Genomic DNA, 25,128 nt, shown 5'->3' on the forward strand with positions numbered 1-25,128 from the left:
TTCCAGCAAATGTCATTACAAGTGGGGAATTAAATGTTCGGAATTGCAGTCTGAGGAGCTGCATATAATTTTAATTCCTATGTCTGCTTAGTGGGACTTTGACTTCTTCCATGGGAATTATTATATGTGCCAATTATAATTTTCATAGAAACATTGAAGAAAAGGAGAAATGTAAATTTCTTATTATCTGTTGTACTTCAGGCAGAGGAGCATATATATATATATATATATATCTCAATGGCTGCTTTTGTGCTTTAACAGCAGAATTGCATGGTTTCAACAGAGACTGTATTGTATGGTACATAACATTTATTATCTGGCCTTTTATAGAAACACTTGCCAACCCTTCGTGTAATTGATATTTTTCCTGTTTTTCACATGGGGAACTGAATTCCAGAGGTCAGTTAACTTGCACAAAATCACACAAGTAGTAGGAGACAAAGTCAGGATTTGAACTCTACCGGGTTCCAAAGTTCATTCTTTTTCTACTGCATACAGTGAAATATGTTACTGCCATATTTAATTGATTTTAAAACAAAATTGTCATATGCCAACACCTCAAGAATTAGAGTGCATCCTTATCTTCATGGTGCAATTGATGGCTGATTAGAATGAATGCGAATAGGATATATATTATATATATACTTATTTGAGACAACTTAAGTGAAATCATAGTCTAGGCTTCCTGACTCAGCTCACCCATCATTCATGAATAAAAATGAAAGACGCTTAAACAAAAAATTAGAGTCAACCACTCATATATATCCTACTTGAGAAAATTACTAAAGAGTAAAAGTTTCTTTTGGCAAAAAACAAAATTCAGAAGGAAGGAATAGGATGTAAGAAGTAACAAAGTTTCCAAACACTTCTGCAGATCTAAATAATCAGTGCCTATAAAAACAACAATGCCAACACCACCACCAATAATAATAATAACAAAGTTTTCTTTACCAAGGGAAGGAGGTGTAGATTAAAAAGTAGGTTAGCATCTGGGCTGATATTTAGCCAGCACACACTTCTTGGAACAGTAAGTAAGATCTATTGAGAGTCCCTGGGATCCTCTCCCCACCCACTTTCCCCTGTGCCTGGGCATAGCAGAAGGTCCTACAGGCCCTGTTCTACTGCCACCTGTTCTGATTGATCGGTGCTGCGCCTTTGTGAAAAAGTTTGAATACTAGGTAGATCCTATAGGATAACAGCATGTAAGATGGCAGCTAAAATGTTCTGTGGTTCTTTTATCTTAAATTTGAGTGAGTGAGGACAGGTTTGTTGATTAATTAGGCTATAAATTAAGTGTACAAATTAAAAATTTGAGTTGCTTTTAAAGAACAGAATTAAAATGTTGACTTCCAAACCCATAGGAGCAAAAAATATTTAATGAAAACCTTAATATGAGAAATGGAAAAGAAACATAATTGTAAAGGAAAATACTGAAGAACAGTTATAAAACTACATACACATATATAAGGGGTACCTGGGTGGCTCAGTCACTTAGGCATCCCACTTTAGATTTCAGCCCAGGGTCCTGAGGTCAGTCCCTGCAACGGCACCACCCTCCCCCGCTCCTGCTTGCTTATGCGCTCTCTCTTCCTCTTTCTCTCTCTCAAATAAATCTTTAAAACAAAGCCTATATATATATCAGATATTATTCATCACTTAAATAACAAATATGTTTGAATTAGAAAATAAAAATGCTAATCATGAGATACACTGAAAAATAATGCCATGGAAAGTTGAAAGTAAATTCCAATCTGTGGACCAATAGATTCTACAAAAATGGTTGGTAAGTGAATAGATTTTTATCTGTTTTAAGTTAAAACACCTAAGGTATTTATATTTTTTAAATGATTTTTAAAAAATTTTAACCAGCATTTTGGAATTTAAACTAACCAACTGTAAATCTAATACTTAACATTTTATTACTTTAATACTTTACATTCATGATTTATTTCTCCAAAAGTCTTTACATTTATGAAAAATTTAATGCACACAAATCACATATGAGTTTCGAAGCATAGTGATAAAGTAAATATATCTTTGAATCTACACTCAGTTTGTGAACTCTTCTCCCTTTTATCCTCCTGTCTTCCACCGAGAGGAAACCACTAGCTTAAATTATTTATTTTTCATTTCCTTTTAAAAAGTAGGTTTATCATGGGGCACCTGGGTGACTCACTCAGATAAGTGGTTGACTCTTGATTTCAGCTCAGGTCATGATCTCAGGGTCCTGGGATCAAGCCCCATGTTGGGCACCACGCTCAGCATGGAGTCTGCATCTCTCCCTCTCCCTCTCCCTCTGCCCCTCCCCCTGCTCTCTGTTTCTTTCTCTCAAATAAATATATAAATAAGTCTTTAAAAAATAGTTTTCTCAAAAATAAAGTTTTACATATATGTATGTATCTCTCAGTAACTTTTACTTGTTTTTGAACTTTATGAAAGTAGAGTAAGTGTAGATACAGTCTTCTGTGACTTTTCCCCCCATTTTTTTTGGTTCCTAAGATTCATGCATAATATTTATAGCTTGTTGGTCATTCATTTTCTGTGTCTTCCTAAACATTATCAGACATCTTATTTTTTGTGACTCTTTGGGTCTTAAATTTTGTCACATCTTTTTTTCATTTTCCTGCATAGTAATAATCTTGATGTTTTCAATAATGCTTCTAATCTTATCACAGTCCTCACCACTCTGTATTGTAACATCTGTCTTTATCCATTATACATTACTGTTCTAGCCCGGAAGTCATTTGAATTTATAACTCTAATTAGTTTGAAAAGCACTTAAAAATAGCTGCTTGGCAGGCAGGTTCCTGGTGAGAACTTACTTGATCTTTCTTATTTGTTGAAAGAACCATATTTTATTGTGATCATGTTCTTTTGGGGAAGACAGTACTTTCTGTCTTCCCTAAGTTAACTAAATATCTTTTTTTTTTTTTTTTTAAAGATTTATTCATTTGAGGGAAAATGTGCACATGCATACATGCCTGCCCAAGGCGGGGATGAGGGAGAAAATCTTCAAGCAGACTCTCCACAGAATGGGGAGACTCACAGTGGGGCTTGATCCCACAACCCTGAGGTCATGACACAAGCCCAAACCAAAATTTGGATGCTTAACTGACTGAGCCAGCCAGGTGTCCCCCTAAATATCTTGATTAATGAAAAAGAGAACAGAGGCAGGTTTGAGTACTCTCTGATCATGGTGTGTGTTGCCATCTCCCCCGGCTTCCTAGAACAGCTGTAAATGGCAAGAGTTAGTGGTAGTGTCAGGTGTTGTGGTTGTGATGTCTTTCATTAGGCAGACTCTCATCTAGACCCGTTTTTGTACTGCTGAGTCTGGTGGGTAGTTTTGCCAGTTGGGAGCAGAATGCTGGAGGAGAGTTTCTCTTTAACACTCTTACAGGTTTATGAAAGCCACCCAATGGTGGCTGTCTTTTTCTTTGAGTTAGTGCAAAGCTCTAGTGAGAAGACTAGACCAGTAACAACTGTAAGAGTATCCATTCTCTAATCAAATATTTTGTGTTTATTTAGTGACAGTGCTGGAATTCAGGCTCATATTATATTTGTCTTCCTGTTGTAGTAATATTATGTCTACTTTTTTTTCTTTTTTTAAAGGATTATTTAGGAAGGCAAACACAAAGATAAATTGTCTTTGCTGCTTAAGATAATTTTATTAAAGTGCTTGAGAGGATGGTTTCCCTAAAAATATAATACAAAATCTTAGTGGTGGTCACTTTCTGATTTATACTATAGCCATAATATTTTATATGGAGCTTTGGAATTGCTTGATATTTCATCTTTAATAAATAGCTATTAGAGGTGTAATAATTCCTGCTTTAAGTGAAGGCAAGTTTCAAAAGTCCAGGCCTGTCAGAAGTTGTAAGTAATGATGAAGTGTTAAGAAGCAAGAGACAATTCATTGACTTTGGAGTTCAGGAGTAATTTTACAGATGGCTACTCTGTTTTTTGATTTACATATTAAATGTAAATTTACATATTAATTTACATATTAATTATGTAATTCTTACTTAGTTATGAGATTTTTACAGTCCTCTGTATACTGGTCATTTTTCTTTAATGTCTACATGTATAGTTATTTTAATTTAGCTTCTAATATAAAATGCTGCTGCATTGCCAGTACCATTTTGAGAGGACTACTGTAAAGGAATTTAAGTGTCCAAATTTAAACTATTTTATTTCTATAAAAGTATCCAAAGGTATTCTTAAAACAGAATGTTAAGCAGAAGAATGAAACTTTTTTAGCAATTAGTTCTTGTCTATGGAAAAAAAAAGGTGTTTTTTAATGCTTTTGTACTATATTACAGTTTTATGGCAGTGCTTCATATGTGTGATAGTGGAGGTTAATCGAAGTGTAAGTAATTCAAAACAAAATAATAAAAAGTATTTGGTTTTGGAAAATTTCCTTTCAAATATTAAACTATGTGTGGTTCTGAATTCTGTAACTCAGTATTTCAGTAACATTAACTGCTCTCATGATTTATGCATATTTTCTTGAGTATGTGTGTAATTTCTTTTTAGATTTAAATATCTGTCTGAAAACAAAAGTATTAAGAGGACATCAAAAATTTTGCCATATAAAAATAATATTCACTTATATGTAATAATATGTAAACACATTTATATAAACTAATGAATATGTAGGATATAAATACTTGTACATGTCAAATTTATATAGTATAAATATGCTTATATATTCTATATGGGATGTATAGAATATATAGGTAATATATGTTATATATATAATATATAATCTATATAGAATATATAGGTAATAATGTTTTATATAATCTGTATAATGAACATAATGTGTTATTTAGTTAACTATGTAACAGCTATACTTCAGACTGTAGGCCTCAATGAGTTCTTAGAAATGTAAACACATAGGCGTGCCTGGGTGACTGGGCTGGGATTCGCTCTTGGTTTTGGCTCAGGTCATGATCTCAGGTTGTGAGATCAAGCCCCCTGTCAAGGTCTGCTCAGTGGGGAGTCTCCTTAAGATTCTCTCCTCCCCCCACTCACATTTTCTCTCTTTCTCTCTCAAATAAATAAATAAATCTTTAAAAAAAAATCTAAACATAAATTCTACCTCTAAACAGTGAGAACTTGAGGATTAAATAAAACAAGTGAGAGTTTATCATTTTTATTTACATTGGTTTATACATTTTAATTTTATTATAATGATTAACTGTATACTTACTATAAGTACATAATATACACTTTTATAATAATATACATAAACATGTAATACATATTATATAAAGTTACATTATGAGTATTTCTGTTTTAGAAAAAAGCATCCCGCATTCGCTCAGCATAAACTCTTTTCTGTATGTGGCTTTGATTCCTTTTCATCCTACCTACTACAGGACCTTACTCCATCAAATATTCCTTTATTTCTCAAGTTTATAATCTCTGTAGATAATTCCTATACCCTAGTTTATATACATGTTGTAGTTAATGATATAGATATCCCTTCACATGTTCATACCTCTTATATTTTCCTTGCCCTTTTGCTCCATACATCATCAGTTGCTTAGTTCTGTGAAGTTTACCTCATCTCTGTCATCTCTTTTGTTAATTTCAACTTAAAAAAAAGGAATGTATTTGGAATATTCTGGAAGGATTTTTGTTTTGTTATTTAAATTTATGTGTTTGTGTTTTGCAGAGCATTGAATGAAATGTGGAAATGTCAAAACCTGCTCCGACATCAAGTAAAGGATTTGCTTGACTTAATTAAGCAACCCAAAGTAAGTTAAATGTAATGAAAAGTTTTCCTTTGATGATAAGCTTTGTAAAACGCCTGTATTCTAGTTACTCCTTACCATTGCTACAGTGTTGTTGAACAACTAACTGTTTCTGTGTGGAACTGTTCTACTGGAGAAGCTATGATCTCAAATTCAGAACAATGAAATTTTTAAGAAACTTATTGCATAGAAAAATTCAAAGTTTAAATTTACTATATCTGTAAAAGGTGATACACAACAGGAAAGAGAATATATGTCTTTGTACTCAGAATTAAAGTTTTTTTGTAGCTTTAAAAAAAAGACAGAAAATGACTGTATCTTTGAAAGCAAAGAAAGTAGAGTAAATTTGCACTCTGTCTTGCTGCCCTAAAATGTTCCCATCACGTAGTCTTGTTGTTTTAGAAAATTTTAATGTCATGTAATTTTAATTAGGTATCTTTATATTTTTACTGAGAATTAATGTTATGGTAATTTTATGTACTACTTGGTTTTCATAATTATAGTTAATGGTGGTATTCATCCAGTTGATGTATCATGTTTTATTTTTTAGACTTTTAGAATGATTCTGGGTGTTCTTTTTCTCTAGAATGTTGTTTGAGAATGTTATGTGTAGGCCTATAAAAGTTATAATTCATCAAAAAAGCAGTATCAGTTCATCAAAAAAATACATAAAATGCCATTTTCAATTGCATCCAAGGAAATCTATAACACACAAAAATAATAATATACTGTTATTTTTAATTTCTTTTCGGTCCTTAGTGAAACCCCTCTCATTCTCCCAACCCCCCACTCCTAAAACAAAACAAATACTGGATGTTTATAGAACAGAGGTCAATAGAGAGGAGTTGTTTCATGTAAGGGGAGGCTAGCAGTAACCTCTTTGTTTATGGTTTATTGAAATCTGTGATTATTGAGTATATTGAACCTGCTAGAATAAGTTTTTTCTTGTAATAGATGACTTAAAATTAATTTTAGTGTTTCTGCCGTTTCAGTACTTTCTCTGCCAAGGTACAAAATTGGAAAACTCCAATTAATTTAATGTGCTTCAGCCTGTGAACATGTATTTTAGTCATTGTTCTAATGCATAAGTTAGTTTGTTTCAGTTAATAAGCTCTGGATAAAGTGCTTCTGTTTGCTACCTAGAGCTGTATTAATTTACTTCGTTTTGGTCAAAGTTGCAGAGGTGTTAATTAAAAATGCCAGATGTTTTTATATGTATGTCTACAAAAATATTCCTGATTTTAAGCATTACTGAAGTCATACAATAGCAGTCAGGCAGTATGTTAAGTGTGCCCATCATATGTTGAGCAGCATGATGTGTGAGACTAATAAAAAATAATTTTGTTTTTGATTCTCACTGTCCCTTTAAAATTTATTTAGTGGGCACTTTTTCCCCTTGCCTGTTGATAACAACTTAGGAGGGTCTCATGACTTCATTCTCATGAGAAATAACAAAATACAATCTCAAATTCAATTAAGATGTTTTAATGTCTTCTACGTTGTGGAATTTTTCTTTAAATTATCTTAAAATAATTACTAATTGTCCAAAATAAAGAGAGAATTCAAAATAATTACTGAGTTGTACAAGTTAAAGAGGGAAGGAATTCTCATTAATGTGACATGGGGTTGAAGAAGAAACCAAATGGAAGAAGATGGTAGTTCAAAGTGGAATTAATTCTAATAAGAGGAGAATTAATAGTCTCTTACTACTTAATATTCACTTTATACCAAGAATTACAGTAGAGGTTATATAGTTAAAGGTAGAAAAAAAAATACAAAGCTGTGTTTATCTTTTGGGTGTTTATTTTTCTCCCTATTTTACTGGGAAGATTCTTACATACTTACGAATCAGTATTTCTTTGCCTTCTTCGTTATTCAGTCTGATAAATAGTTTTATTCTTATTTAGTTCAGCACTGTAGCCCGTCTACTTTATTTAACTAAATTTATTTGCTTAGTGTCACTCAAAGTGACATTATTTCCAGTATTATACTTTTGTTGATGCTGTTTCTTTTTCATGTGGATCAACTTCTTGACAGCCAAGCAATACCTATTTCTCCCCAAATTAAACAGCAAATCTTAATATGACTCTAGACAGATCTATTCAAATACTTTAAATTCCAATTATTTGGGAATTAACTCTTCTATTTTATGTTTTGTCTTTTGCTTCCTCTTAGCAAGCTCCTTCTGAATAGGGATGGTTTATTTGTATATTTATTTGATTTGTTGCCTTCACACCAGTGTTTTTCTAGTTCAGTATATTAAACAGAGTTGCTCAAAGACAACTTTTTTAAAGAAATAACACTAGCTTGATGCAGTGAATAACTAGTGCTCTTATAAATATCTTTTGTGCATGTGACTTCATAGACTATTAGATGGGGTACAATGTGGTGAACATATTCATTCACTGAAATAATACTAGGTTGATACGACAAGTAAGTAACATTCTTAGAAAAAATCTTTTGTGCATGTCACTGGCATCCTTTTGAATTTTCTTTATCCATTGTCTTCCCCATATGCTTCATGACTATGCCTTATAATCCTCAGGCTTAAAAATTTGAGGAACACCTTCAGTCATTGAGAATTACATACTTGTGAACTTTTTGTTTGAGATAAGCTTAAAACTTGAAAACCAGGTAATTTTGTTCCTTTTTTATACTTAGTTGCCTGTTCTTTCACTGCTAAAGAAACCAAAATATCTCCCTGTTTCAAAAAGTTAGTGTAGTAGTCTTTTCTTTTGTTTAGAGGATGACAAAACAGGACGAAGGGAAAGAGATGACAGTGGAGCATTCACCTTTCGTTCACTTCGTGGAGTTTAAATGTAGCTCCTTTTTTAAGGAGCTCCCAGTTGTGGTTGAGGCATGGGCCTGATGCATTAGTAGGTTATGCTTATCTAACTTTCTGAAGGGTATAATGAAGATTATTGTTAGGAAATATTAATTTTGCTTTTTTTGTGTCTGCTTTACAGACAGATGCCAGTATCAAGGCAATATTTTCAAAAGTAATGGTTATTACAAGTAAGTTATTTCAAATCTTACATGTAAAATTTAAGGTTTAATTGAAATATTTCTATTTGATAATTTGAAGTGTTTCATGGAGTTTCATTTTAGGCTATAATAATATAGCAAAGGGTTTAAAGTGTTTTTGATTTTTTTTTTTTTCAACAGACAACTCAGCTTCAACTTTTTTTTAAAATTTTCATTTACTTTGCTACACTGAAGTTTTCTTTTTCTTTTTCTTTTGTGTTGATATGAGAAAGAACTGGAGAAAGGATTTATTACATAAATTTATTCTTGGGAATTCGTTCAAATTATTGCATAAGCTTACTGTGAAAACTGAATTTGTGCTTTAGTGTTGCTTGCTCTAATGTGAATCTAGTTGAAGCCAATTTTGTTCTAAGCCAAAATTTCAAGTGTATACCTAATAATTACAGAAGAACTTCTTTGAAAAAAAAAAAATTGCTTTTTTGCTTTCAGTGAAAATGTTATTTAATTGCATTTAACAGTAAATACAAAAGGATTCTATAGCACATCTCTTTTATTTGGTGCAAGGATTGGGTAAAGTAGCAGTTTTTGTAGAGCATTTGCTTTTCCTCCCGCTTTAGAGATCACTGTGTATAGTGTAGCACATGGACAAAGTGAGTATCAGAAACACCTGGAGGAACATTTCTATGGAGCTTCCACTTGCGAATAGTGAAGAGATCTATCCTAGATGGATTTCTGAGATGTTAACAAATGTTCCAAGATGCGTATGGAAGTAATGCTCAGATACTGAAGAGAACATAACTTAATTAACTGAGTTTTAACTAAGTGATAGGCATTTTAGCATGAGTAAGATTTTAAGACCAAAATATCTTTTAGTCTTGGGCTGATAAACATAAATTAGTTTTCAGTTTCTTTAGGTAACTTAAAGCAAGTGATTTTCTGTTGTTGCGTTTTAATACCTATTTCCTTGTTGTTTGGCTCTGGATACTATCTCGTAAAGGAGATCATCTGTATTTTTTCTATTTTTTAACCCTGTCTGTTTTCCCAAATTCTGTTCTGAGGTATCCTGGTATCCTGTAGGTGTTAATAGTATTGTTAGAAAAAAGGGTTTCATGGTCAAATATTTTGTAGAATGCTAAATGAAAGGGTTTTTTTTTGCTTCTTCCCTCCCTTCTCCCTCTGTCTGTCTTCCTCCCACTCCCTGCCCTCCCAATTCTGTTTGTTTCTTGAATGGTAGACCTTATTGTAGCCTTTAGTATGATGCCCATACATTATGGAGGGGCTGTAAAGTGACATCTTCCAAATTATTTGAAGACAGTACAGTAGATTTTTTGTATTATAGAACTATGAAAAGATCATACAGTCAAGTATTTATAATAAGGACACTTTGTTCTTATTATCCTCGGTGATCTAGCTAAGACTTTTAAAATGTAATTTCAAATTATATATGAACTTGAAGACTGCACTTACTGCATTTGTATTTTAAGATTTAGTTGAATTTCTACAATTTTTATTATAGTCCATAGTTCTATATTATAATTTCTGTTATTAGAAGTAGCCTAGTCTGGTCCTCTGTAACAGTTGTGAGTAGCCCCCCCGCTCCCCCCCAAAAGACACTAGGATCAACATTTTACTAGCTTTCATGTTTTGATACATCATTATATTAGGAGGGTGGTATAAAAATCATCTTTGATTCCATAAGGGTTTATCCTTTCTCCTGCATTAATGACATATCCAGTAGTAACACCCGAAACATTTTGCTCAGCATGTGTTATTGACTGACAGCATGTGTATGTGAATTATCTCTGGATGGGTTAAGAAATAGTTTCTTAAAGGTAAATCTTACCGATCTGTTCTTGTGAGTTACAAGAGAACAATGTATACAACAAGCTTAAGGAGACAATAATAAATTGGTATCATCAGGTTGACATTTAGTCCCCTTACATATTATAAGGGGTTATTTTAGAAATAGTTCAGTCTCTCTCTACAAAGGTGTTCCTTCACAGTATTCTTGTTCCATATTTCTAGAAAGCAGAATTTTGTGAAAATTAACTATTGAAGTTGTTCCACAACTTCTAATTAAACTAAATTGAATTTGTAAATTAGGATTATTAAAGTAATAAAAGAATGAAAAATGTAGATCCTTTATTATTTTGAGAAATTTCTAAAATGGTATTTTTACTGAATTTTAATTTATTTAAGGAAATTTGCCAGATCCTGGTAAGGCTCAGGATTTCATGAAGAAGTTCACACAGGTGTTGGAAGATGATGAGAAAATAAGAAAACAGTTGGAAGTACTCGTTAGTCCAACATGCTCCTGCAAGCAAGCTGAAGGCTGTGTGGTAAGGAGAGACATTGAAAAAGAGCTGATGTTTGGGGCACCTGGGTGGCTCAGTTGGTTAAGTGCCAGACTCTTGATTTTGGCTCAGGTCATGACCTCAGGGTTGTGAGATCTAGCTCCTTGTTGGACGTCATGCTGCTTAAGATTCTCTTTCCCTGTTTCCTTCTGTCCCTCCCCCTGACTTGTGTGTGCTGTGCTCTTTCTCTCTCTCTCTCTCTCTCTCACACCAAAAAAAAAAAAAAAAAAGCCCCAAACACAAAAAACTAGTGTTTGAAGAGCTCCCAAATCTTTTTTGACTCCTTTTAGGAGATAATTTATATTCATTATGTAAAATATGCATTATTTTACATAATATTCATTATGTAAAATTTTGACCCCCTTTCAAAACAAAATAACTTCTATTCATTTATGTGAATTTTGTATTCATTATGTGAAATTTATATTCATTATGTAAAATACCACAAAAATGGCAATAAACTATAACCCCTTTATAGAGACAATTACTGTTTAATATTATGGTATATATCTTCCAAAGTAAGGTCATATACATACAGCATTGTACATTTACTTATTTTTATTAGTCTTTTACCATATTACTAGCAGTGGAATGTACTTGAACGGTCACTTGTGTTACACATTTAGATTTTTTTTCTCTGTTTTTATTTAAAGACCATTTTAGTATCTTTATAGTCAGATAATTTTTTGCATTCTTGGTTATTTCTTTAGGATAGATTCAATATTGGCTTCTGTCATTATTGGAAAGAAGCAGAACTCCAAGGAAAACATAATTATTTTGGTAGGATTTGTATTCTTGGTTACTAGTCATCTGACCATTTTTTCTTCTTGGGCACATTAGCCATTTATATATATATTTTTGTAAATTGTGTGTTTTTAATCTTTGCCTATTTTTCTGGAATGACATTTGTCTTTATCCGTTCATTTGTTAATCATGTATGTTAATTAAGCTTCAAATAATTTTCTTTCATTTGTAGTTTGCCCTTTCATTTTATTTATGATGTCCTTTACATACCATAGTTTTATTTTTATGTAGCTGAGTCTATCAGCAGACTCTTCAAGGCTTTTGCATTTTATGTCCTGCTTAGAAAATTCCATTCCATTGCAAGTCAATGAAAATATTTACTAATGTCAGTATTTCTCAATCTGTTGCCCATGCATCTTCCAAGAGGCTTTCAAAAAAGAATAAAAAGAAAAAACATGATTCTTGGCTCCTCCCCAGATTGACTAATCTTCACACCGATGTCCTAGAATCTGTTGTTCTTATGCAAGCTTTCCTGATAACTTTACTCTCTGAAGTTTGTGTCTCTACTGAACCTGGTTTTATTTTTTTGTATTTGTTTTTATCATTTTGGAATGTTTGTGGCATAAGGTATGAGATGGGGATCTGTTTTTATTCAAAATATCTGTTTAGTTTTTTCAACACAAGATATTGAATAATCCATCTTTTTTCCTGTTAGTTGAAATGTTGCTTTTCTCATATGCAAAATGTTAGTTTGTTTTTCTGGACTCCTTCAATTCCTATTGATTTGTTTATTCCAAAACCAGTATTACATTGTTTTAATTACTTTAGATTCTTAATATTTTAATGTGATGTAATTTTTTAAATATATTTTTGTAATATTTTAAAAAATCTGCTTTACAGCGTGAAATAACTAAGAAGTTGGGCAACCCCAAACAGCCTACAAATCCTTTCCTGGAGATGATCAAGTTTCTCTTGGAGAGGATAGCACCTGTACACATAGATACTGAATCTATCAGGTATTTTTATCTAAAAATATTAAATTTTCATCACTGTTCATTCATGCTTTAGTCAGTTGCTTTTGAGTACCTGCTATACACAGGCACTTACCTGAACAGATTTTTGTATATGTGAAATGGCTATATACTCATCTATATACCTGTATGTATATCTGTTCATACATACGAATGTGTATGTATATGTACACGCTTGTTTGCATATATCTATGTATACTTAATTTTTCTTATTTTAAGTATTATTTCATTTGGATGAGAAAATATCAGTTTAAGCCTAGTTTCTGTCTGTTAACCAAGTGTATCAGGAATTCCTCTTTTTAGTTAGCTTGCATAGTATAGGAAATACAATTTATAATTATACCCTCAGGAAAATAAAATTAGGTGAATATGTTGTAAAGCAGCATATGATGCATTTTCACAGGTATTTGAGACATGAGAGTGTTATTTTTAAAACAACCCTCATTTCAGCTTTGATATAGATGACTTTGACATCTTGGAAAATGCTTTCATTTTATGGCTGTAATTCCCTATGTAAAGTGTTCCTTTTTTTAAAACATTTTCCTAAAATGTTTCAACTAGTTGAAAAAATAAAGTGCTTATAGAGTGTGTGTGTGTGTATATATATATGTAAACAAGGATGTTATGTATATAACATCCTTGTTTACTGGTCATCAGTAGTATCTTTTAGAGATATATTAAAATCTAAATAATAATAATATCCTGTACCCAATAAACCCTTTTTCGGGATTTGTTTTGTTTAAGAGGGTAGAGGGTGTAGCTTTTGGGCTATGATCCCCTGCAGAGTAGGGAGACCCTGCTTTGGATACCCAGTAGTCACTTTGAACTCCTATTACATTCAGTTTTCATTTGAAGAAGGGGCTCTATGGATTGAAAGACAATAAACAAAAAATCAGAACCCTCTGTATTAGTATAAGGAAGACACTGAATCAGACTGAAACTCATTCAATAAATAATCCCATGCTTTCTTTATTCAGGGCAATGCTAGTTGGTATTGGCAAAGCACATTTTTTTACTTTTCATTAACCCATTGTCTGGCAATGGAATAGAGTTTTAATCGGGAGTTTATTTTATAGTTTCATAAAATTAATGCAAATAGTGTTCAGAGGAATGTAAGAGGCTTTCTCTAAAGGAACAGTGTTTGACCTAAGAGGAAGGATGGATAAGATTTTGTTTTTACAGAGTTGGGAGAATGAATATTCTAGGTACTGAGATTAATGTAAACCAGGCTAACTGGACTGGAAAAGACAAGGATATTTAGAAAATGGTGGCCATGGGAAGATATAAAAATGTTATGAGATAAAGCGAAAAAAGTAGTTGAGGTCAGATTGTGGAAAGCCTTTAAGATCTAACATTAGGGCTTTTACTGTATTCTTCAGTCTGTTGAGAACCCTGGATGCTTAATGATGGATAGAAGGAGGGAAGTAGAATGGGTAGACTGTTAAGGTGTTACAAATTGTCTCTGGATGCTGGTAGTGGGATGGAAAGGGAAGATTATATTTGAGGAGTGTTTTAGTAGATGAGTTATCTTACTGGAAATGGGGAATAAAGTTGATGAGGAGTCAGAAGTATAAGAGCTGAAGTCCAAATGATGAAGCACATAGTAATACTTGGAAAAGAATTAAGGGAACTGATGTGCTCCTTATTTGGACATGACAAACAATTAAAAAATCAAGGCAAATTGAGCTTAATGTGAAACTGTGAGAATGGATTTGTTCCCTGGGCATGAGATCGTGTAGAAAGTAGTAGAAAGATTAAAAGATCATGGACAGAACCTTGGAATTTTGTTTTTCAATAATAGAAAAATTACAGGAATATAAGAACACCAGGTTATTGTAGTGTTTTGAAAGTTTAAGGTGGAGAAAGTTTTAACAAGTACTATGAACAGTCAGACTGAAATCTTTGGCTTTATCATCAGTAGTTTGTAGTGATATAGAAAGGATGTCAAAACATAAATAATAGTAACAGGTAGTAGCAATTAGTCCTTATAAGTACTTGGAATTATTCCAAATGTTTTACGTGTTTGCTCATTTACCTCTTAACCGTGTGAGACAAGAAATGTTATTATTCCCAATTTACAGGTAAGGAACAGTGAGTTACACAAATGTTGACTAACTTTTCCACTGCTCAGAAGTGGTGAATGTCATTGAAACCCAGGAAGTCTGGCTTCAGAGCCCTCTTGTTTAACCACCACAGTATTAAACTAGGTCTCCAGAAAGATTCCACTCTTAGTCCCTTGTACCAGTAGTCAGTGTTCAGGTCACCTAACTCTCCCTGATAGTGGTTATTAACCTTTTCAGTCCTTGCCATTTCACAGGTAAATGGTGATACTCTTTTTAAAAAAATAACAGTGTTTCACTAATAAAGTTGAACATTTTTCTTCGCCATATATGGCTCAGTGGTTTAAGCCGCTGCCTTCGGCCCGGGTCATGATCTCAGGGTCCTGGGATCGAGTCCCACGTCCGGCTCTCTGCTCTGAAGGGAGCCTGCTACCCTCTCACTCTCTCTGCCTGCCTCTCTGCCTGCTTGTGATCTCTCTCTGTCAAATAAATAAATAAAAAATCTTTAAAAAAAAAAAAAAACTTTCCTATGAGGGGCTTGGAGGACTTGTCTCTTTCTTATTGAATGTAAGAATGCTTTATAAAATAAAGGGACGCCTGGGTGGCTCAGTCAGTGTTAAGCATCTGCCTTCAGCTCAGATCATGATCCCAGGGTCCTTGGATTGAGTTCCCACATCATGCTCCTTTCTCAGTGAGGAGCCTGCTTTTCCCTCTGCCTGCCACTCCCCCTGCTTGTGTGTGCTTGCTCTCTCTCTCTCTCTTCTGTCTCTGACAAATAAATTAATACATCTTTAAAAAAATCCTTTATTAAATAAGGCTATTAATCTAGTTCAGTTGCCTTTTAAATTTGTATAAATATATAATAAATACTATTAAATCTATCAGTTATTTCCTTTATGAATTTTCTGCCTTTCCTTTCATACTAGGTGGTTATTTTTTTTCCACTTAAATCTTTAATTAGTTTGGAATTCATTTTAGTGTAAGACGGAAGTAGATATCCATTTGTTTTTAAAAAAGCGTGTTGAAGCTAGTTATATCAACTCCATTTATTGAAAAATTCTTCCCAATTAATTTGTAATTATTTCCTTACTATAGTATAAATTCTTGTGTGGTTTGGATGCTTGCTGAATTTTTGCTTTGGTTCATTTTTCTTTTGAGGTGTTAATGAAACATTTTTATTTTGTTGAAAAAATTCTTTAGTTAATTGTTGGTTAATTTCTTCCTTCTCCCTCCCGCTAAAATTAATTGGCTGCTCCAGAGAGAGTCAAGTATCATACGGTTTCACTTATTTGTGGAGCATAACAAATGACATGGAGGACATTGGGAGATGGAGAGGAGAAGGAAGTTGAGGGAAATTGGAAGGGGAGGCGAACCATAAGAGACTATGGACTCTGAAAAACAACCTGAGGGTTTTGAAGGGTCAGGGGTGGGAGGTTGGGGGAACAGGTGGTGGGTAATAGGGAGGGCACGTATTGCATGGAGCACTGGGTGTTGTGCAAAAACAATGAATACTGTTACACTGAAAAAATAAATAAATTAAAAAAAATTAATTGGCTGCTCCAAAACATTAATTGATTTTTCCAGTTGAACCATAGAATGCATCTCTTGAATCTTGTCCCATACCAAGTTGTGGTCCCCTAATAACATTTGGAGATTTAGTGAAAGAATGTCGTTACTTCTCTAGACTTGCTCAAATCTCGTGTTCCCCTTCGTGTAATTGTAGAGTTTACACATAGATTCTGTGCATGTAAAACTCATTTTATAATTTTAATTTGTCATTGTGAATAGATTTTTCCCCTATCTGTATACTTTGGGTGGTTTTGGCTGATATAGAAAAACACTATTGATTTTTTGTGTTTTGTTGGTATCACTTCACTGAACTAGTGTTTTTTTAATAGTTTTTCAGTTGATTAATTTTGGTTTTATAGGTTAATGCTTTTTCTCACAGATTTTTATATGACTGGCTCCTGTTCTTTGGTTATTAGCTCAGTTGTATCTCTTCAAACATTCCTTTTCTGGCTAAAGAATTTGACTTCTTGTTTTTGCCTACTTTGTAGTCATTATTGTTCCCTGATTATATTTTCTGTGTATTTGCTTACTAATTTTTGGCCTTCCCTCACCAGATTTGAGAGCTTCTTCATTCATGCTTTTTGTCATGGAAGAAAATAATGGGAATATTTTCTAAATATTTAAGTATTATTTGAGATAGCTGGAGCTATGACAGTTGATTAATCAAGAAAAATGGGCAGAAAAGAAGAAAACATTCTTAGATATCTGCTCAAAGATAAGGTGTCTGATAAATTTAAGAGGAGCCTATAGAGAGACAGATATGTTTGACTCCTAGCTTGATCTTCAGTTTGAGTTCATGATATTTTTGTAGAAACATAGAACAACTAAACATTTTAAAGAACACTGAATAGTTGAATTTTCCTGCATTTAATACATGTACTATGTCTCTAACAATGGTGTATGTTATTTATTTTTTATAAAAAGAACAAATACTTAAAAGTGTGAATGACTATTTTAGATAATTGGTATCAAATTATAAGTTTTTTTATTTTAAAAGAAGCTAGGTATGCTTTTAGAAGAAAATTTCAAAGCATATTGTTTCCTTTTTATCTATTCTAATTTCTAGTGAAGTTTTATTATATATCTGTTATCTAGGTATTTTGACACTTTTCAGGAACAGACCTGTGTGTTTTTGGCTCTCACAACAGTGCCTGGCACATAGTATAAATATTTTATAAATAAATATTTATTTTGAAACTGCTTAATGTTGCCATTTATTCCTTATTTCAGAATACTTGTTGTATTTACTCAAACAGTAATGAATTTCAGATAATTAGAAAACATCTATTCATGTGTTTGGGCATAATTCTTCCATGGAAAATACAAGAATAAAAATAGGTAGCATTAATAAACAGGCATCACTCAGTTGTTAAGCCTTTGGCTCAGGTCATGATCCCAGGGTCCTGGGATCAAGCCCCGCATTGGGCTCCCTTCTTGGCAGGAAGCCTGCTTCTCCCTCTCCCACTCCCCCTGCTTGCATTTCCTCTCTTGCTGGGTCTCTCTCTATCAAATAAAGAAATAAAATCTTCAAAAAAAAAAAAGTAGCAAATCACATAAATATGTGGACTTCATTTGAATGGACGGGAAAAATGCTATTTTTGAAAAGAAGTTTCTTAAAATACCTATTATAATTTTTTGTTTTGCCGTGATGCTTGGGAAACAGCTTTGTCAAATTTTTATGTGTTTGGATGGGATATATATGTAGAAAATATTCATGATTATTTTTCTTAGACATCAGTAATAAAGAACAGTTGAAAATATGACAATTTTTTTTTGTCATACTTCAGTGCTCTTATTAAGCAAGTGAATAAATCAATAGATGGAACAGCAGATGATGAAGACGAGGGTGTTCCAACTGATCAAGCCATCAGGGCAGGTCTTGAACTGCTTAAGGTAAATATGCTATGGTGAAATTAAGTGCCAATTAGATAACTGTTTAACATACATGCAGTATATATTTTTTATTCTTGCTTCTTAAGTTTTTATAGAAACAAGTAAAATTTTCTCAATCATTTTAGGTAATTTAGAAATTGCACATTTTCTCTAACATGTAAGCTAAATATTTCAGGTTTAAATTGTATACTATAGCCTACCTATATTAGTATTACATTACTAGTAGTATTACATTAGTATTACATTAAAATAGTGGACCATAGGGGTGCCTGGGTGGCTTAGTCGTTAAGTGTCTGCCTTTGGCTCAGGTCATAATCCCAGGGTCCTGGGATTGAGCCCCACATCGGGCTCCCTGCGTGGCGGGAAGCCTGCTTCTCTCTCTCCCTCTGCTGCTCTCCTGCTTCTGTTCCCTCTCTTGCTGTGTCTCTCTGTCAAATAAATAAATAAAATCTTTACCAAAAAATAAAAAAATTAAGAAAAATAAGTTAGTGGACTATAATTTGAAGTTTTCATCAGTGAGCAAAGAAAGTGTTAGCCCTACCAAACATGGAGCCAAATTCTTCCTAAAACTCCATTTTATCTTTTGTTAGCTAAGATAAACTGCTGCCTTTTACTTATTATAAAAATATCGCTAATTATTGACAACTTAGAAAATATAAAATTATAAAGAAAACATTCATAAGCCTATCACATATAAACATTCCTTTTATTTTCCTTTTAATCTTGAAGAAAACGCACACTTATATAGTTGAGATCAGACTGAATATATACAATTTTGTATCTTGACTATTTTCCCTTATTAAATTATAAACACTTTTACTAGTGTTTTTTAAGGAAGTATTTTTAAGAGTGCCAAAAAACAGATCTGATATATGGCTGTCATTTATTAGATGGATGCTTTTGGGCAAGTTCATTGCCTCTGCTTCCTCGTCTGTATTGGAGATAATAATAGCCCTTATCTCACAAAGGACTTAATTAAGTCATGCACATAAGTTTCCGAGCATAGTATCTGGCTCATAGTAAAAATATAAAAAACCATTATTTTTTGAAATGGTGATTAGTCCACTTTTGCAGTGCCATAGAGTTCCCAACTATTTCCCTTGATCTTTAGATTTTTCTAATTTTATTCTTCTTATAATGATACAAGGATAAATATATCAAAGATCCCTTGCTGATGTCTTCTATTTTAAAATACTGGAACATAGAATAATTTTCAAAAAGTTTAGATGTATATACTTAATAAAATTCCTTTACAGAAAAATTATACCCATATATAATTCAGTTAGCAGTGAATGAAGGTGCCTATCCTATCTTCACGAACATAGAATATTGTAAATCTTAAAGAGATTTTCTAATCTGATAAATAAAAATAATGTTTTTATTTGTGTAGTTATTGCAGTGAGGTATAATCATTAGTGTTTTTCCTACGGTGAATTCATTATTTTTATCCTGTGTTTGTTTTCTCTCTCTCTTTTAATCTTGTGTTCTTTTTCTACTGACATCTCAGCTTTTTGTTTTTTATGTAAGTTATAAGGTACAGTAATAAGGTGAATACATTGAAAAGTAAATAAGATGCTGACTCGAATAGAGTACTAATGATACTGTTGAAGTTCCCTGAGTAGTTTTTTTCCGTGATTCACTTCCCCCAGGAATAATTGTTCTGAATAGTTCTGTTATTGGGGTTTATTATTCTTTCTCTTATTGTCCTTTTAGTTTTATCATCTGTGTCTACCTGTGTATCTCTAAGTAACATCACTTATTTTTCTTGTTTCTGAATCTTACAAATACAGCATTATACTTAATGTATTTTTCTCCTCCTTGCTTGTTTTTACATTCCATATTTTGATTCCAGTTGTTTATTTTAAGCTTAAAAATGCTGTCTTGTTCAGAAGATTTTTATTGTTTTTGTTTTTCAATCTAAAATATAACCCATCTGAAATTTATTTTGAAAGTATATATTGTGGGGGAGGATCTAATTAGATTGTCTCCAAATAGCTGTGTATTGTTATCAGAGACTATTTATTAAAAATCCCATCCATTTTCATTTTCTGTTCCTTCTTTATAATCTATATTACTCTATATAATCCAAGTTCTTATATATGCTTGGACTAAAAAGTTTTACTTTTTCTGTTTTGTTTCTTCTGATGTTAGTACCATGTTGATTTGATAATGGTAACAGGTGTAAATGTTACAGTATCTTTTATGATCTGTTGTTTTACCCTCTTTTCTAGATATGAACATTTGAACATATGAACATTTTTTCCAAAAATGTTATTAGTCACTTCTAACAACCTTTGTTTAGAAGACTAGAGCTATTTTGTTGCATTCTCTCTCCTCCTTTGTTAAATTCTCCTTTGTTAAATTCTATTCTCATCCTCCTCCAAAAAACCCAAACATTAACCAAAATCTAAATTATTTTGAGTAGAATTATATTGAGTAATTTAATTTTGAAAGAAAGGACTTTGTTAGATCATGCAGTCTTCCTATACTGGAACATATCTGGTACCTATTTAAGTTTTAAACTTTATTTGTAGTGCTTTCTTGTCCTTATTAGCATAATTCTTTTTATATTTACTTTGATTTGAGTATTTCCAGTATGTAATATTTTGGATTTATATTGTAAAAATGGAAAAGGCTTACAGATCATTTCTGTGACTCATTTTTTAAGGTACTTTCATTTACACATCCCATCTCGTTTCATTCTGCTGAAACATTTGAATCTCTCCTGGCTTGTCTGAAAATGGATGATGAAAAAGTAGCAGAAGCTGCACTCCAAATTTTTAAAAACACAGGAAGCAAAATTGAAGAAGATTTCCCACATATCAGATCGTAAGTTTATTCTGATAAATAATTTAGAAAACGGACAAATAATTTACTGTTTCTTGATTTATGTAATAGTTGGGATCTTTTAAGTTTTGAGGAAATTGTGTCTCAGTTATCTTAAGTTTATACCATTCAGTTTAGATTCTCATTTTCTGGGGGGATAGCACTGATTGGTATTTTAGAGGTATTCATGGAAATGTGGAGCAAACATAGCATTTCTTTCTGAAGCATTGATTTTGCTTAAATATTTTAATGAAAACAATTTTATAGTAAAACATTCTCTTGGTATAGTGTGGCATAGACTCAATAATTAATGTGAATTTAAGGTCTAATGGTAAATTTCAAGGGAGTTTCAGCAGGACTGTGCATAGGACTTTTCACTGTACTCTGTGATTAAAGGTATTGAATTGAACATTTTCAGAAGCAGTGCTTTATTTGACTCAGGGAAGCATGGAATAAACATCTGAACAGCAGTGTATTTTTGTATGTGTTTCAGTATTTCCAGAAATTGGAAATTATGCTGTTATCCTTGGGATTTCTAATGCTGATTCATTATTCAAGATTCTGTGATACCTCAAAACAATAAGTCTTCATTTTCTATGGATCCCTGCTTACTGCTCTATATGCATCTCTCCACCCTGTTCCTGGAGGGTATATCTGATAGTTGGTTCTGATCTTGCCATAGTCCTTGGTGGTTAGTTTTACATGTACCTCATTCTTTCTGGCTTAGCCACTAGTCCAGTTAGTTGTGGTTGGGGTAGCATGCTTCTTCATGTGGATGAAAAACCTCAGAAGGAGACTGGACAAAGGTAGCTCTTAAAATCTCAGTTATACTTTTTGTTATTCCTTTTTGTTCATATGAACTTAATTTTAGAGACTATTACCAGGACAAAGACATTATTTAAATGATCTTTGAAACATACCAAAATTTTGTAATCATATTCTCTTTGACAAGAGTAGGAAACTTTATTGCTTAGAATGGACTCCTTGGGGCTCCCTGGTGGCTCAGTTGATAAGCATCTGTCTTTGGCTCTGGTCATGATCCCCTGGTCATGATCCCTGAGTTCTGGAATCGATTTCTGAGTCCAGCTCCCTATAGGGAGCCTGCTTCTCCCTCTTGCTTTGCCCTCTCTCTCAAATAAATAAATAAAATCTTTCAAAGAAAAAAAAAACTGACTTCTTTATTTTTAAGGGAATGCAGAGCATGAATTTTCCTTTGAATGATGCTATGATTCTCCAGATCAGAAATCAGTTTGGAGATATACACAAACAATACATAACTCTATGTTACTGTATGCCCACTTACTGTACTATCTCATTTAAACTTTTTAATAGTTTAATAAAGTGTAGAAATGATCCTAATCTTCCAAATGAGAAATCCGATATTCACTTGAGGTAAATGGTTTTGGGTCATATAGCTAGGAAGTAGAAGAATGAAGATTTGAATTTAGGCCTATTTGTCTGAATGCCTGTGGTACCATATCCATAATGGCATAGTTCCTTTCTCAGTTAGGATTTTGAGCAAGTTTTAGTTTGATTTATTCACTGGGAGGATTTTATTTTTATTCAAGACTCTTTCCTAGTACACTTTATATCTTAAAGAGGCTTCGTTTGATATATTTGTAGAACTACAAGGGCAAGATTGAAAGATGGACATTTAAATGCAAAGGGCATTTTAAAACATTTTAAAACATCTGCTGCTTTAATATGAAACTGAAGTACTTAACAATTATTTGATTTATACGCTGAGTATATTACAGATATTTCTTATGAGGAAAATCAACTGATATTGAATACGTGCGGTGTGTGCATGCACTGTTCTTGATGAAGTAATTCATAGTATATGTCTTCAGAAGGTGAAATATGTATGCATATTTTATGTTTTAAATGATTAAATTGAGTGAGTGGATATTGAGGAAAACTGATAAAGTTGTTTGTTTATTAAATTATCTTCCCTTGAATTCACCAAAATAATTCTGAAGAACCAAAAGAAAAATGTATCTTAAGTGGAAGCTACCACAAACTGGACAGAATTTTTGCTAAGTAAGACATCTAGAGTGAATTGAATGTGAGAACATTGACAGTTGATACACATATTCCTGAATCCAGAGAATCAAGAGAATAGTAAGTGTTCTGTCGTTTGCTAATTTAGAGGAGGAGGTTGAGGTATAGGCAGGCTTTGAGAGAAATAAGGAAAGTCTCATTTCTGCTGTCTTAGAACTAAAAGAGAGACTTGATGGTCACACCATTTTTCTATGGGCTGACCTGTTCTCCTTTGCAGGAGGAGCAAAGCTTAGGTGAGGCTTAGAATAGAATTGTGAAGCAAATGTCTTACTACCAACTTTACAGGCACAAAAAAAATTGTGTGCTTCCCCACTAAACAAAAATGATGATGTATTATGGTTTGTGTTCTGACTCCTCCTGTCTCTTTTGAGTCTGGCTCACCCCCAGAGTAGGCAGATATGCCAAAATTAAGAGTCCTCTTATAGGATATAGCCATAGTCCATGTGGGGCTAGCTAGTTCTCATCACTGGCAGGGTTTCAGTAGACTCAGAAATTACACAGAGATAAAGGACTTATTACATTTAATTCCAGGTGCTTCCTCCATGCTACTCACTTGGCCAACTGATTAATGAGTTGGGAGCTTTGATGTTAATTTTTTAAGAGAGGTACCCGAAGATCAGTTATTAGATGTTAATTTTTAAAGAGAGGCACCTGATGTTCAGTTATCAGGGAGATAATATTTGCCTTTGTGTTTAAATGGCAGGGCCAGAGAATTTCTTTTATTCAAAGATGAGTTAACAGAGTACACATAAATTAACAAATATGAAACCTGAACAGATATTTTAATATTCCAAAGAAAGCAGATAATCACTCTTTGGGAGAATTGAGTTTTTCTAAGAAAAAAGAAAATTTTAAACCATTCTAAACTGCCAAGAAAGTTAAGCAGCAAATGATATCTGGAAAGATAAGAGAACAAAAAGAATATATATAGAAGGAGTAGCAGAACTAAGGATAAAGATCACAGGAACATACTTGTATTATAAAGTATAATTTATTATGAGCAGCAAGGAGCAGAATAAACAATATCAAAAATGTAATTAGTAAGCTAGAGATAGAGCATGAGGAAATTGCATAGAACATGGAAAGAGTGGGCATAGAAATGAAGGCAGTTAAAATAATTTGCAGATACTGAAAAGTCCTAATTGGTTTCTGTGGAGGAAACAAGAGAATAATGGAAAATGGAGAATAGTTAAAAAACAAACAAACAAACAAAAAAAAACCCCAGAAAACAATAAACTTGTTTAGAATGAATGATAATGTCAATCTGGAGATCAAGAGGACTCATGTTCTAGGAACATCTTGGTGGAATTTACTGAATTTTCAGGGATTACAGAAGTGATTTCACAAACATCAATAGCAAAGGAAAGGAAGTATATTATGTACAGTGGAAAAAGAAAGATGTTCACTTCTCTCAATCACATAAGATTTCTGAAATTAATGATTCAACAGCTGGAGTGTTTTCAGGGACAAAAGAAATTATATTAACTGAAGAATTTCCCGAGTAGCCAAGTTGGGCTTAAGGACAAATAAGGATATTCTTTAAGACATAAAGACTCAGGAAATGAATTAATTAACCATTTTATATTGTGAATCTTCTCTACCAAGGTATATACTTTTCCCCTTTGCATTCACTTTTACTTACGCATCTAAATCCAACTTTTGTTTTCCTTTTGTTTGCATATCAGATTGTCTTTTTTCATCACTTTTCTTTTTATTTAAATTTTAGATGTGTTTATATCTATGGTTTAAATATTTGAAAACTTGGATTTTACTTTTAAGGATGATGTAAATAAATAAAACTAGCTCAAGAAGAATGGGAGAAAACCTAATTAGGCTGTAATTATTT

General features: G+C 32.7%; 1 protein-coding gene across 7 annotated transcripts in view; it reads left to right on the top strand.

Annotated features, from left to right (window-relative positions):
• The window catches only part of PDS5B (PDS5 cohesin associated factor B), a 199,128-nt gene that overhangs the window by 110,983 nt on the left and 63,017 nt on the right, over positions 1-25,128 (top strand). For all 7 annotated transcript variants that reach the window (XM_045978167.1, XM_045978169.1, XM_045978172.1 and 4 more), the window contains exons 14-19: positions 5,681-5,762; positions 8,726-8,774; positions 10,944-11,083; positions 12,743-12,858; positions 18,290-18,395; positions 21,064-21,224. In XM_045978167.1, coding sequence (XP_045834123.1) covers positions 5,681-5,762; positions 8,726-8,774; positions 10,944-11,083; positions 12,743-12,858; positions 18,290-18,395; positions 21,064-21,224 — 654 coding nt within the window. The remainder of the gene's footprint in view (positions 1-5,680; positions 5,763-8,725; positions 8,775-10,943; positions 11,084-12,742; positions 12,859-18,289; positions 18,396-21,063; positions 21,225-25,128) is intronic.

Source organism: Meles meles, chromosome 14 (genome assembly GCF_922984935.1).
Source record: "Meles meles chromosome 14, mMelMel3.1 paternal haplotype, whole genome shotgun sequence".
Classification (NCBI taxonomy): Eukaryota; Metazoa; Chordata; class Mammalia; order Carnivora; family Mustelidae; genus Meles; species Meles meles.